Below are 13,892 nucleotides of genomic sequence, written 5' to 3'. Positions count from 1 at the left end.
GCTGTCAGTGAGTGAGTGAGGGTGCTGTCAGTGAGGGAGGGAGACTGCTGTCAGTGAGGGAGGGAGGGTGCTGTCAGTAAGCGAGGGAGGGAGACTGCTGTCAGTGAGGGTGGGAGGGTGCTGTCAGTGAGTGAGTGAGGGAGGGTGCTGTCAGTCAGTGAGTGAGGGCGTATGCTGTCAATGAGTGAGTGAGGGAGGGAGCTGTCACTGAGGGAGGGAGGGTGCTGTAAGTGAGTGTGGGAGGGAGGGTGCTGTCAGTGAGTGAGAGAGGGAGGGTGCTGTCAGTGAGTGAGAGAGGGAGGGTGCTGTCAGTGAGGGAGGGAGGGTGCTGTCAGTGAGTGAGGGAGGGTGCTGTCACACAGTGAGGGAGGGAGGGTAATGTCAGTGAGGAAGGGAGGGTGCTGTCAGTGAGTGAGGGAGGTAGGGTGCTGTCACTCAGTGAGTGAGGAAGGGTGCTGTCAGTGAGGGAGGGAGGGTGCTGTCAGTGTGTGAGGGAGGGAGACTGCTGTCAGTGAGGAAGGGAGGGTGCTGTCAGTGAGTGAGGGAGGGTGCTGTCACTCAGTGAGTGAGGAAGGGTGCTGTCAGTGAGGGAGGGAGGGTGCTGTCAATGAGTGAGTGAGGGAGGGTGCTGTCAGTGAGGGAGGGAGGTTGCTGTCAATGAGTGAGTGAGGGAGGGTGCTGTCAGTGAGTGAGGGCAGGTGCTGTCAGTGAGTGAGGGAGGGTGCTGTCAGTGGGTGAGGGAAGGTGCTGTCAGTGAGAGAGGGCGACTGCTGTCAGTGAGTGAGGGAGGGTGCTGTCAGTGAGTGAGGGAGGGTGCTGTCAGTGAGGGTGGGAGGGTGCTGTTAGTGAGGGAGGGAGGGTACTGTCAGTGAGTGAGAGAGGGTGCTGTCAGTGAGGGTGGGAGGGTACTGTCAGTGAGTGAGAGAGGGTGCTGTCAGTGAGGGTGGGAGGGATGGAGTGTGCTGTCAGTGAGGGTGGGAGGGTGCCGTCAGTGAGGGTGGGAGGGTGCCGTCAGTGAGGGAGGGAGGGTACTGTCATTAAGGGAGGGGGGTGCTGTCAGTGACTGAGAGAAGGAGACTGCTGTCAGTGAGTGCGAGAGGGTGCTGTCAATGAGTGAGGTAGGCTGCTGTCAGTGAGTGAGTGAGTGTGCTGTCATTGAGTGAGGGAGGGTGCTGTCAATGAGTGAGTGAGGGAGGGTGATGTCAGTGAGTGAGTGAGTGTGCTGTCACTGAGTGAGGGAGGGTGCTGTCAGTGAGGGACGGAGGGAGGGTGCTGTCAGTGAGGGACGGAGGGAGGGTGCTGTCAGTGAATGAGGGAGGCTTCTATCAGTGAGTGAGAGAGGGAGCTGTCACTAAGAGAGGGAGGGTGCTGTCAGTGAGTGAGGGAGGGTGCTGTCAGTGGGAGAGGGGGCGACTGCTGTCAGTGAGTGAGGGAGGGAGACTGCTGTCAGTGAGTGAGGGAGGCTTCTATCAGTGAGTGAGAGAGGGAGCTGTCACTAAGAGAGGGAGGGTGCTGTCAGTGAGTGAGTGAGGGTGCTGTCAGTGAGTGAGTGAGGGTGCTGTCAGTGAGTGTAGGAGGGTGCTGTCAGTGAGTGAGGGAGGGTGCTGTCTGTGAGTGAGGGAGGGAGGGTGCTTCAGTCTGGGAGGGAGGGTGCTGTCAGTGAGGGACAGAGGGAGTCTGCTGTCAGGGAGGGAGGGAATGTGCTGTCAGGGAGGGAGGGTGCTGTCAGTGAGGGACAGAGGGAGTGTGCTGTCACTGAGTGAGGGCGGGTGCTGTCAGTGAGGAACGGAGAGAGGGTGCTGTCAGTGAGTGAGGGTGGGTGCTGTCAGTGAGGGACGGAGAGAGGGTGCTGTCAGTGAGTGAGGGTGGGTGCTGTCAGTGAGGGATGGAGGGAGGGTGCTGTCAGTGAGTGAGGGAGGGAGACTGCTGTCAGTGAGGGAGGGAGGGTGCTGTCAGTGAGTGAGGGAGGGTGCTGTCAATGAGTGAGTGAGGGAGGGTGCTGTTAGTGAGGGAGGGAGGATGCTGTCAATGAGTGAGTGAAGGTGGGTGCTGTCAATGAGTGAGTGAAGGAGGGTGCTGTCAATGAGTGAGTGAGGGAGGGTGCTGTTAGTGAGGGAGGGAGAGTGCTGTCAATGAGTGAGTGAAGGAGGGTGCTGTCAGTGAGTGAGTGAAGGAGGGTGCTGTCAGTGAGGGAGGGAGGGTGCTGTCAGTGAGTGAGGGAGGGTGCTGTCAATGAGTGAGTGAGGGAGGGTGCTGTTAGTGAGGGAGGGAGGATGCTGTCAATGAGTGAGTGAAGGTGGGTGCTGTCAATGAGTGAGTGAAGGAGGGTGCTGTCAATGAGTGAGTGAGGGAGGGTGCTGTTAGTGAGGGAGGGAGAGTGCTGTCAATGAGTGAGTGAAGGAGGGTGCTGTCAGTGAGTGAGTGAAGGAGGGTGCTGTCAGTGAGTGAGGGCAGGTGCTGTCAGTGGGTGAGGGAGGGTGCTGTCAGTGAGTGAGGGCAGGTGCTGTCAGTGGGTGAGGGAGGGTGCTGTCAGTGAGTGTGGGAGGGTGCTGTCAGTGGGTGAGGGAGGGTGCTGTCAGTGAGAGAGGGCGACTGCTGTCAGTGAGTGAGGGAGGGTGCTGTCAGTGAGTGAGGGAGGGTGCTGTCAGTGAGTGAGGCAGGTTTCCATCAGTCTGTGAGGGAGGGAGCTGTCACTAAGGGAGGTAGGGTGCTGTCAGTGAGTGAATTAGGGAGGATGCTGTCAGTGAGTGAGTGAGGGTGCTGTCAGTGAGTGAGGGACAGAGGGTGAATGCTGTCAGTGAGTGAGGGTGGATGCTGTCAGTGAGTGAGGGAGGGTGCTGTCAGTGAGTGAGGGAGTGTGCTGTCAGTGAGTGAGTGAGGGTGCTGTCAGTGAGTGAGGGACAAATGGTAGATGCTGTCAGTGAGTGAGTGAGGGTGCTGTCTGTGAGTGAGGGAGGGTGCTGTCTGTGAATGAGGGACAAAGGGTGGATGCTGTCAGTGAGTGAACAAATGTGATGTCAGTGAGTGAGGGAGGGAGGGTGCTGTCAGTGAGTGAGGGAGGGAGGGTGCTGTCAGTGAGTGAGGGAGGGAGGGTGCTGTCAGGGAGGGACAGAGGGAGGCTGCTTTCAGGGAGGGAGGGAATGTGCTGTCAGGGAGGGAGGGTGCTGTCAGTGAGGGACGGAGAGAGGGTGCTGTCAGTGAGTGAGGGTGGGTGCTGTCAGTGAGGGACGGAGGAGGGTGCTGTCAGTGAATGAGGGAGGGAGGGTGCTGTCACTCAGTGAGTGAGGATGGGTGCTGTCAGTGAGGAAGGGAGGGTGCTGTCAATGAGTGAGTGAGGGAGGGTGCTGTTAGTGAGGGAGGGAGGGTGCTGTCAATGAGTGAGGGCTGTTAGTGAGGGAGGGAGAGTGCTGTTCGTGAGGGAGGGAGAGTACTGTCATTGAGTGAGGGAGGCTGCTGTCAGTGAGGAAGGGAGGCTGCTGTCAGTGAGGGAGGGTGGAAGCTGTCATTGAGGGAGGTAGGGGTTGTCCCAGAGTGAGGGTTGCTGGGGGAGTGTACTCTCCCTGGGTCAGGGTGCTGTTGCTGGGGGAGTGTGCTCTCCCTGGTCAGGGTGCTGTTGCAGGGGGAGTTTAGTCTCCCTGGGTCAGGGTGCTGTGGGAGTGTGCTCTCCCTGGGTCAGGGTGCTTTGGGAGTGTGCTCTCCCTGGGTTAGGGTGCTTTGGGAGTGTGCTCTCCCTGGGTCAGGGTGCTTTGTGAGTGTGCTCTCCCTGGGTCAGGGTGCTGTAGGAGTGTGCTCTCCCTGGGTCAGGGTGCTGTTGTTGGGGGAGTGTGCTCTCCCTGGTCAGGGTGCTGTGGGAGTGTGCTCTCCCTGGGTCAGGGTGCTGGGGGAGTATACTCTCCCTGGGTCAGGGTGCTCTGGGAGTGTGCTCTCCCTGGGTCAGGGTGCTGTTGCTGGGGGAGTGTACTCTCCCTGGGTCAGGGTGCTGTTGCTGGGGGAGTGTACTCTCCCTGGGTCAGGGTGCTGTTGCTGGGGGAGAGTACACTCCCTGGGTCATGGTGCTGTTGCTGGGGGAGTGTACTCTCCCTGGGTCAGGGTGCTGTTGCTGGGGGAGTACACTCTCCCTGGGTCAGGGTGCTGTTGGTGGGGGAGTGTGCTCTCCCTGGGTCAGGGTGCTGTTGCTGGGGGAGTGTACACTCCCTGGGTCAGGGTGCTGTTGCTGGGGGAGTGTACTCTCCCTGGGTCAGGGTGCTGTTGGTGGGGGAGTGTCCACTCCCAGGGTCAGGGTGCTGTTGCTGGGGGAGTGTACACTCCCTGGGTCAGGGTGCTGTTGCTGGGGGAGTGTACTCTCCCTGGGTCAGGGTGCTGTTGGTGGGGGAGGGTCCACTCCCACGGTCAGGGTGCTGTTGCTAGGGGAGTGTTCACTCCCAGGGTCAGGGTGCTGTTGCTGGGGGAGTGTGCTCTCCCTGGGTCAGGGGGCTGTTGGTGGGGGAGTGTGCTCTCCCTGGGTCAGGGTGCTGTTGCTGGGGGAGTGCGCTCACCCTGGGTCAGGGTGCTGTTGCTGGGGGAGTGTGTTCTCCCTGGGTCAGGGTGCTGTTGCTGGGGGAGTGCGCTCACCCTGGGTCAGGGTGCTGTTGCTGGGGGAGTGTGTTCTCCCTGGGTCAGGGTGCTGTTGCTGGGGGAGTGCGCTCTCCCTGGGTCAGGGTGCTGTTGCTGGGGGAGTGCGCTCTCCCTGGGTCAGGTTGCTGTTGCTGGGGGAGCGTACTCTCCCTGGGTCAGGTTGCTGTTGCTGGGGGAGCGTACTCTCCCTGGGTCAGGGTGCTGTTGCTGGGGGAGTGTACTCTCCCTGGGTCAGGGGACTGTTGGTGGGGGAGGGTCCACTCCCAGGGTCAGGGTGCTGTTGCTGGGGGAGTGTTCACTCCCAGGGTCAGGGTGCTGTTGCTGGGGGAGTGTGCTCTCCCTGGGTCAGGGGGCTGTTGCTGGGGGAGTGTACTCTCCCTGGGTCAGGGTGCTGTTGCTGGGGGAGTGTACTCTTCCTGGGGCAGGGTGCTGTTGCTGGGGGAGTGCACCCTCCCTTGGTCAGGGTGCTGTTGCTGGGGGAGTGTACTCTCCCTGGGTCAGGGTGCTGTTGCTGGGGGAGTGTACTCTCCCTGGGTCAGGGTGCTGTTGCTGGGGGAGTGTACTCTCCCAGGGTCAGAGTGCTGTTGCTGGGGGAGTGCGCTCTCCCTGAGGGAGTGTGCTCTCCCTGGGTCAGAGTGCTGTTGCTGGGGGAGTGTACTCTCCCTGGGTCAGGGTGCTGTTGCTGGGGGAGTGTACTCTCCCTGGGTCAGGGTGCTGTTGCTGGGGGAGTGCACCCTCCCTTGGTCAGGGTGCTGTTGCTGGGGGAGTGTACTCTCCCTGGGTCAGAGTGCTGTTGCTGGGGGAGTGTGTTCTCCCTGGGTCAGGGTGCTGTTGCTGGGGGAGTGTACTCTCCCTGGGTCAGAGTGCTGTTGCTGGGGGAGTGTACTCTCCCTGGGTCAGAGTGCTGTTGCTGGGGGAGTGTGTTCTCCCTGGGTCAGAGTGCTGTTGCTGGGGGAGTGTACTCTCCCTGGGTCAGGGGGCTGTTGCTGGGGGAGTGTACTCTCCCTGGGTCAGGGTGCTGTTGCTGGGGGAGTGTACTCTCCCTGTGTCAGGGTGCTGTTGCTGGGGGAGAGTACACTCCCTGGGTCAGGGTGCTGTTGCTGGGGGAGTGTGTTCTCCCTGGGTCAGGGTGCTGTTGCTGGGGGAGTGTACTCTCCCTGGGTCAGGGTGCTGTTGCTGGGGGAGTGTACTCTCCCTGGGTCAGGGTGCTGTTGCTGGGGGAGTGTACTCTCCCTGTGTCAGGGTGCTGTTGCTGGGGGAGTGTACTCTCCCTGGGTCAGGGTGCGGTTGCTGGGGGAGTGTACTCTCTCTGGGTCAGGGTGCGGTTGCTGGGGGAGTGTACTCTCCCTGGGTCAGGGTGCGGTTGCTGGGGGAGTGTGTTCTCCCTGGGTCAGGGTGCTGTTGCTGGGGGAGTGTACTCTCCCTGGGTCAGGGTGCTGTTGCTGGGGGAGTGTACTCTCCCTGTGTCAGGGTGCTGTTGCTGGGGGAGTGTACTCTCCCTGGGTCAGGGTGCGGTTGCTGGGGGAGTGTACTCTCTCTGGGTCAGGGTGCGGTTGCTGGGGGAGTGTACTCTCCCTGGGTCAGGGTGCGGTTGCTGGGGGAGTGTACTCTCCCTGGGTCAGGGTGCTGTTGGTGGGGGAGTGTGCTCTCCCTGGGTCAGGGTGCTGTTGCTGGGGGAGTATACACTCCCTGGGTCAGGATGCTGTTGCTGGGGGTGTGTACTCTCCCTGGGTCAGGGTGCTGTTGCTGGGGGTGTGTACTCTCCCTGGGTCAGGGTGCTGTTGGTGGGGGAGTGTGCTCTCCCTGGGTCAGGGTGCTGTTGCTGGGGGAGTGTACACTCCCAGGGTCAGGGTGCTGTTGCTGGGGGAGTGTGCTCTCCCTGGGTCAGGGGGCTGTTGGTGGGGGAGTGTGCTCTCCCTGGGTCAGGATGCTGTTGCTGGGGGAGTGTACTCTCCCTGGGTCAGGGTGCTGTTGCTGGGGGAGTGCGCTCACCCTGGGTCAGGGTGCTGTTGCTGGGGGAGTGTGTTCTCCCTGGGTCAGGGTGCTGTTGCTGGGGGAGTGCGCTCACCCTGGGTCAGGGTGCTGTTGCTGGGGGAGTGTGTTCTCCCTGGGTCAGGGTGCTGTTGCTGGGGGAGTGCGCTCTCCCTGGGTCAGGGTGCTGTTGCTGGGGGAGTGCGCTCTCCCTGGGTCAGGTTGCTGTTGCTGGGGGAGCGTACTCTCCCTGGGTCAGGTTGCTGTTGCTGGGGGAGCGTACTCTCCCTGGGTCAGGGTGCTGTTGCTGGGGGAGTGTACTCTCCCTGGGTCAGGGGACTGTTGGTGGGGGAGGGTCCACTCCCAGGGTCAGGGTGCTGTTGCTGGGGGAGTGTTCACTCCCAGGGTCAGGGTGCTGTTGCTGGGGGAGTGTGCTCTCCCTGGGTCAGGGGGCTGTTGCTGGGGGAGTGTACTCTCCCTGGGTCAGGGTGCTGTTGCTGGGGGAGTGTACTCTTCCTGGGGCAGGGTGCTGTTGCTGGGGGAGTGCACCCTCCCTTGGTCAGGGTGCTGTTGCTGGGGGAGTGTACTCTCCCTGGGTCAGGGGGCTGGGGGAGTGTACTCTCCCTGGGTCAGGGTGCTGTTGCTGGGGGAGTGTACTCTTCCTGGGGCAGGGTGCTGTTGCTGGGGGAGTGCACCCTCCCTTGGTCAGGGTGCTGTTGCTGGGGGAGTGTACTCTCCCTGGGTCAGGGTGCTGTTGCTGGGGGAGTGTACTCTCCCTGGGTCAGGGTGCTGTTGCTGGGGGAGTGTACTCTCCCAGGGTCAGAGTGCTGTTGCTGGGGGAGTGCGCTCTCCCTGAGGGAGTGTGCTCTCCCTGGGTCAGAGTGCTGTTGCTGGGGGAGTGTACTCTCCCTGGGTCAGGGTGCTGTTGCTGGGGGAGTGTACTCTCCCTGGGTCAGGGTGCTGTTGCTGGGGGAGTGCACCCTCCCTTGGTCAGGGTGCTGTTGCTGGGGGAGTGTACTCTCCCTGGGTCAGAGTGCTGTTGCTGGGGGAGTGTGTTCTCCCTGGGTCAGGGTGCTGTTGCTGGGGGAGTGTACTCTCCCTGGGTCAGAGTGCTGTTGCTGGGGGAGTGTACTCTCCCTGGGTCAGAGTGCTGTTGCTGGGGGAGTGTGTTCTCCCTGGGTCAGAGTGCTGTTGCTGGGGGAGTGTACTCTCCCTGGGTCAGGGGGCTGTTGCTGGGGGAGTGTACTCTCCCTGGGTCAGGGTGCTGTTGCTGGGGGAGTGTACTCTCCCTGGGTCAGGGGACTGTTGGTGGGGGAGGGTCCACTCCCAGGGTCAGGGTGCTGTTGCTGGGGGAGTGTTCACTCCCAGGGTCAGGGTGCTGTTGCTGGGGGAGTGTGCTCTCCCTGGGTCAGGGGGCTGTTGCTGGGGGAGTGTACTCTCCCTGGGTCAGGGTGCTGTTGCTGGGGGAGTGTACTCTTCCTGGGGCAGGGTGCTGTTGCTGGGGGAGTGCACCCTCCCTTGGTCAGGGTGCTGTTGCTGGGGGAGTGTACTCTCCCTGGGTCAGGGGGCTGGGGGAGTGTACTCTCCCTGGGTCAGGGTGCTGTTGCTGGGGGAGTGTACTCTTCCTGGGGCAGGGTGCTGTTGCTGGGGGAGTGCACCCTCCCTTGGTCAGGGTGCTGTTGCTGGGGGAGTGTACTCTCCCTGGGTCAGGGTGCTGTTGCTGGGGGAGTGTACTCTCCCTGGGTCAGGGTGCTGTTGCTGGGGGAGTGTACTCTCCCAGGGTCAGAGTGCTGTTGCTGGGGGAGTGCGCTCTCCCTGAGGGAGTGTGCTCTCCCTGGGTCAGAGTGCTGTTGCTGGGGGAGTGTACTCTCCCTGGGTCAGGGTGCTGTTGCTGGGGGAGTGTACTCTCCCTGGGTCAGGGTGCTGTTGCTGGGGGAGTGCACCCTCCCTTGGTCAGGGTGCTGTTGCTGGGGGAGTGTACTCTCCCTGGGTCAGAGTGCTGTTGCTGGGGGAGTGTGTTCTCCCTGGGTCAGGGTGCTGTTGCTGGGGGAGTGTACTCTCCCTGGGTCAGAGTGCTGTTGCTGGGGGAGTGTACTCTCCCTGGGTCAGAGTGCTGTTGCTGGGGGAGTGTGTTCTCCCTGGGTCAGAGTGCTGTTGCTGGGGGAGTGTACTCTCCCTGGGTCAGGGGGCTGTTGCTGGGGGAGTGTACTCTCCCTGGGTCAGGGTGCTGTTGCTGGGGGTGTGTACTCTCCCTGTGTCAGGGTGCTGTTGCTGGGGGAGAGTACACTCCCTGGGTCAGGGTGCTGTTGCTGGGGGAGTGTGTTCTCCCTGGGTCAGGGTGCTGTTGCTGGGGGAGTGTACTCTCCCTGGGTCAGGGTGCTGTTGCTGGGGGAGTGTACTCTCCCTGGGTCAGGGTGCTGTTGCTGGGGGAGTGTACTCTCCCTGTGTCAGGGTGCTGTTGCTGGGGGAGTGTACTCTCCCTGGGTCAGGGTGCGGTTGCTGGGGGAGTGTACTCTCTCTGGGTCAGGGTGCGGTTGCTGGGGGAGTGTACTCTCCCTGGGTCAGGGTGCGGTTGCTGGGGGAGTGTGTTCTCCCTGGGTCAGGGTGCTGTTGCTGGGGGAGTGTACTCTCCCTGGGTCAGGGTGCTGTTGCTGGGGGAGTGTACTCTCCCTGTGTCAGGGTGCTGTTGCTGGAGGAGTGTACTCTCCCTGGGTCAGGGTGCGGTTGCTGGGGGAGTGTACTCTCTCTGGGTCAGGGTGCGGTTGCTGGGGGAGTGTACTCTCCCTGGGTCAGGGTGCGGTTGCTGGGGGAGTGTACTCTCCCTGGGTCAGGGTGCTGTTGGTGGGGGAGTGTGCTCTCCCTGGGTCAGGGTGCTGTTGCTGGGGGAGTATACACTCCCTGGGTCAGGGTGCTGTTGCTGGGGGTGTGTACTCTCCCTGGGTCAGGGTGCTGTTGGTGGGGGAGTGTGCTCTCCCTGGGTCAGGGTGCTGTTGCTGGGGGAGTGTACACTCCCAGGGTCAGGGTGCTGTTGCTGGGGGAGTGTACTCTCCCTGGGTCAGGGTGCTGTTGCTGGGGGAGTGTACTCTCCCTGGGTCAGGGTGCTGTTGCTGGGGGAGTGTACTCTCCCTGGGTCAGAGTGCTGTTGCTGGGGGAGTGTACTCTCCCTGGGTCAGGGTGCTGTTGGTGGGGGAGTGTGCTCTCCCTGGGTCAGGGTGCTGTTGCTGGGGGAGTGTACACTCCCTGGGTCAGGGTGCTGTTGCTGGGGGAGTGTACTCTCCCTGGGTCAGGGTGCTGTTGGTGGGGGAGGGTCCACTCCCAGGGTCAGGGTGCTGTTGCTGGGGGAGTGTTCACTCCCAGGGTCAGGGTGCTGTTGCTGGGGGAGTGCGCTCTCCCTGGGTCAGGGGGCTGTTGGTGGGGGAGTGTGCTCTCCCTGGTTCAGGGTGCTGTTGCTGGGGGAGTGCGCTCTCCCTGGGTCAGGGTGCTGTTGCTGGGGGAGTGTGCTCTCCCTGGGTCAGGGTGCTGTTGCTGGGGCAGTGTGTTCTCCCTGGGTCAGGGTGCTGTTGCTGGGGGAGTGCGCTCTCCCTGGGTCAGGGTGCTGTTGCTGGGGGAGTGCGCTCTCCCTGGGTCAGGGTGCTGTTGCTGGGGGAGCGTACTCTCTCTGGGTCAGGGTGCTGTTGCTGGGGGAGTGTACTCTCCCTGGGCCAGGGTGCTGTTTTGCTGGGGGAGTGCGCTCTCCCTGGGTCAGGGTGCTGTTGCTGGGGGAGTGTGCTCTCCCTGGGTCAGGGGGCTGTTGCTGGGGGGAGTGTACTCTCCCTGGGTCAGGGTGCTGTTGCTGGGGGAGTGTACTCTTCCTGGGGCAGGGTGCTGTTGCTGGGGAGGTGCACCCTCCCTTGGTCAGGGTGCTGTTGCTGGGGGAGTGTACTCTCCCTGGGTCAGGGGGCTGGGGGAGTGTACTCTCCCTGGGTCAGGGTGCTGTTGCTTGGGGAGTGTACTCTTCCTGGGGCAGGGTGCTGTTGCTGGGGGAGTGCACCCTCCCTTGGTCAGGGTGCTGTTGCTGGGGGAGTGTACTCTCCCTGGGTCAGGGTGCTGTTGCTGGGGGAGTGTACTCTCCCTGGGTCAGGGTGCTGTTGCTGGGGGAGTGTACTCTCCCAGGGTCAGAGTGCTGTTGCTGGGGGAGTGTACTCTCCCTGGGTCAGGGTGCTGTTGCTGGGGGAGTGCGCTCTCCCTGGTTCAGGGTGCTGTTGCTGGGGGAGTGTACACTCCCAGGGTCAGAGTGCTGTTGCTGGGGGAGTGTACTCTCCCTGGGTCAGGGTGCGGTTGCTGGGGGAGTGTACTGTCCCTGGGTCAGGGTGCTGTTGCTGGGGGAGTGTACACTCCCAGGGTCAGGGTGCTGTTGCTGAGGGATTGTGTTCTCCCTGGGTCAGGGGGCTGTGGGAGTGTACTCTCCCTGGGCCAGGGTGCTGTTTTGCTGGGGGAGTGCGCTCTCCCTGGGTCAGGGTGCTGTTGCTGGGGGAGTGTGCTCTCCCTGGGTCAGGCGGCTGGGGGAGTGTGCTCTCCCTGGGTCAGGGTGCTGTTGCTGGGGGACTGTACTCTCCCTGGGTCAGAGTGCGGTTGCTGGGGGAGTGTTCTCTCCCTGGGTCAGGGTGCGGTTGCTGGGGGAGTCTGCTCTCCCTGGGTCAGGGTGCTGTTGCTGGGGGAGTGTGTTCTCCCTGGGTCAGGGTGCTGTTGCTGGGGGAGTGTATTGTCCCTGGGTCAGGGTGCTATTGCTGGAGGAGTGCGCTCTCCCTGGGTCAGGGTGCTGTTGCTGGGCGAGTGTATTGTCCCTGGGTCAGGGTGCTATTGCTGGGGGAGTGCGCTCTCCCTGGGTCAGGGTGCTGTTGGTGGGGGAGTGTGTTCTCCCTGGGTCAGGGGGCTGTTGCTGGGGGAGTGTACTCTCCCTGGGTCAGGGTGCTGTTGCTGGGGGAGTGTACTCTCCCTGGGTCAGGGTGCTGTTGCTGGGGGAGTGTACTCTCCCTGGGTCAGGGTGCTGTTGCTGGGGGAGTGTGTTCTCCCTGGGTCAGGGGGCTGTTGCTGGGGGAGTGTGTTCTCCCTGGGTCAGGGGGCTGTTGCTGGGGGAGTGTACTCTCCCTGCGTCAGGGTGCTGTTGCTGGGGGAGTGTACTGTCCCTGGGTCAGGGGGCTGTTGCTGGTGGAGTGTGTTCTCCCTGGGGCAGGGGGCTGTTGCTGGGGGAGTGTACTCTCCCTGGGTCAGGGTGCTGTTGCTGGGGGTATGTACTCTCCCTGGGTCAGGGTGCTGTTGCTGGGGGAGTGTACTCTCCCTGGGTCAGGGTGCTGTTGCTGGGGGAGTGTGTTCTCCCTGGGTCAGAGTGCGGTTGGTGGGGGAGTGTGCTCTCCCTGGGTCAGGGGACTGTTGCTGGGGGAGCGTGTTCTCCCTGGGTCAGCGGGCTGTTGCTGGGGGAGTGTGTTCTCCCTGGGTCAGGGTGCTGTTGCTGGGGGAGTGTGTTCTCCCTGGGTCAGGGGGCTGTTGCTGGGGGAGTGTGTTCTCCCTGGGTCAGGGGGCTGTTGCTGGGGGAGTGTGTTCTCCCTGGGTCAGGGGACTGTTGCTGGGGGAGTGCGGTGTTGGTGAAGGTGAGAGCAGGGGATTGTTGACTTTGTGAAGGCGGCCTATGAGGGAGGAGCTGTGAGTTTGGTGTGACGCGTTTTGGATTGATTTTTTGGAAGTCTCACTTCATTTCTGTTGCAGTGTGCAATGAGATTGAAGAAAGGCGACAGTTTCTGGAGCAGATGGAATCGTTTGGCCGTGGGAAGGAGTTCCGAGCAATCATTCAAACTGAAATCTCCCAGGTAACTGCTGCAATGGGAATGGTCCTGTTACAGTCACTGTTAAGCGAGTTAACGTCGAGGGGAAACCCCTCTGTTGGATTGCCCTCACCCCAGGTCTGAGGTCAATCACTTTCTGCCCTGTGATCCTGGTGGGTTTGGGTCTCAGTGTGTCGGGCAGACCCTGTTGTGTTTTCAGGATCCCGTCCATTCCCGTGAAACGGGCAGCGAGGGTGCTCATCTCGACTCCACATGTCATCGGTGGAGGAGACGGATAAATCCACTGGTTTGCAGCCTCTGGAGAGGAGAGCATGAATGGAATGTTCTCACCGTCTGAACACGGGCTTGGCTGCATCAGACGTTGGGTCGCCATCATCCCAGAGGGCTGTAAGTCTACTCCAACATTAGTGAGAGAGAGAGACAACTCGTGGTGAGTTAACCCGAGGGTCACCACACCTCCGGTGAGAAGGAGAGATTAGATTAGATGACATTCCCTACAGTGTGGAAACAGGCCCTTCGGCCCAACAAGTCCACACCGACCCTCCGAAGAGTAACTCACCCAGATCCATTTCCCTCTGACTAATGGACCTAACACTATGGGCAATCTCCCAAGGCCAATTCACCTGCCCTGCACATCTTTGGACTGTGGGAGGAAACCGGAGCACCCGGAGGAAACCCACGCAGACACAGGGCGAATATGCAAACTCCACACAGTTGCCCGAGGTGGGAGTTGAGGCAGCAGTGCTAGAGAGTCCTGAAGACAGAACTGCAGCAGCAGTGGCAGGACAACAAGAACTGATTATCACACTCCCCAGTGGCACATGTGAGATGTTTTACTGGTGTCTGGAATGAGGTGAGGTTTTTTCCAAACCTGTCAATCCTGGCTTGAGCTGATGTTTCTGAGAACAAACGGTGTGGAGAGTCAGGCTGAAGGTGCTCACTGTCGTTCTGTAGTCACACTGCCAGCTGCCTGGCATGCTATAACCTCACGTCAGCAAGTGTCAATATTCCACATGGGAGAGATTGAGCATTTACTGCTCCTACTGACAGCTCCTGTCCCTTACAGAAACTCAAAGAAATGGAAGTGATTGACAGGACGAGGAACCATGAGTTAGAGATGGCGACAAGGGAGCGAGAGAGAGGCGACACTTGTCCACAGTTGCAAGTCAAAAATGGAAATAACGCCTGAAGTGGTACAAATTGCATTGTACAAATTCTTTTGAAATAAAACAGAGATCTACATTGTGGATTCCTGCCGAAGGTGTGATTTGCAGGTCCCCCCCATCGAGTCCCTTTCTGTTTAATCCTAACTAGTACCTTCTCAAATTTTATCAGTCAGAATGAGAGAGTCACACAGCATGGAAACAGACCGTTCGGTCCAACCAGTCCATTCCAAACATCAGCCAGCCTCCCTGCTCCTGGCCCGTTTCCCTCCAAACATTTCCTGTTCATGTACAGAGACGAGTCATGTACTCTGATCTTGGAGAT

General features: G+C 61.0%; 1 protein-coding gene across 2 annotated transcripts in view; it reads left to right on the top strand.

The window, feature by feature from the left end:
- cunh22orf23 (chromosome unknown C22orf23 homolog) overlaps positions 1-13,637 on the top strand; it is a 226,957-nt gene extending 213,320 nt beyond the window's left edge. For both annotated transcript variants that reach the window (XM_087978119.1, XM_087978120.1), the window contains 2 exons: positions 12,328-12,428; positions 13,471-13,637. In XM_087978119.1, coding sequence (XP_087834245.1) covers positions 12,328-12,428; positions 13,471-13,593 — 224 coding nt within the window. In that variant the 3' untranslated portion in view covers positions 13,594-13,637. The remainder of the gene's footprint in view (positions 1-12,327; positions 12,429-13,470) is intronic.
- The last annotated feature ends 255 nt before the right edge of the window (positions 13,638-13,892 follow it).

This window comes from Chiloscyllium plagiosum, unplaced genomic scaffold (assembly GCF_037043375.1).
Source record: "Chiloscyllium plagiosum isolate Xiang-an unplaced genomic scaffold, Cpla_swu_hap1 HiC_scaffold_33, whole genome shotgun sequence".
Lineage (NCBI taxonomy): Eukaryota > Metazoa > Chordata > Chondrichthyes > Orectolobiformes > Hemiscylliidae > Chiloscyllium > Chiloscyllium plagiosum.
This window is presented reverse-complemented; position numbering and strand designations above follow the sequence as displayed.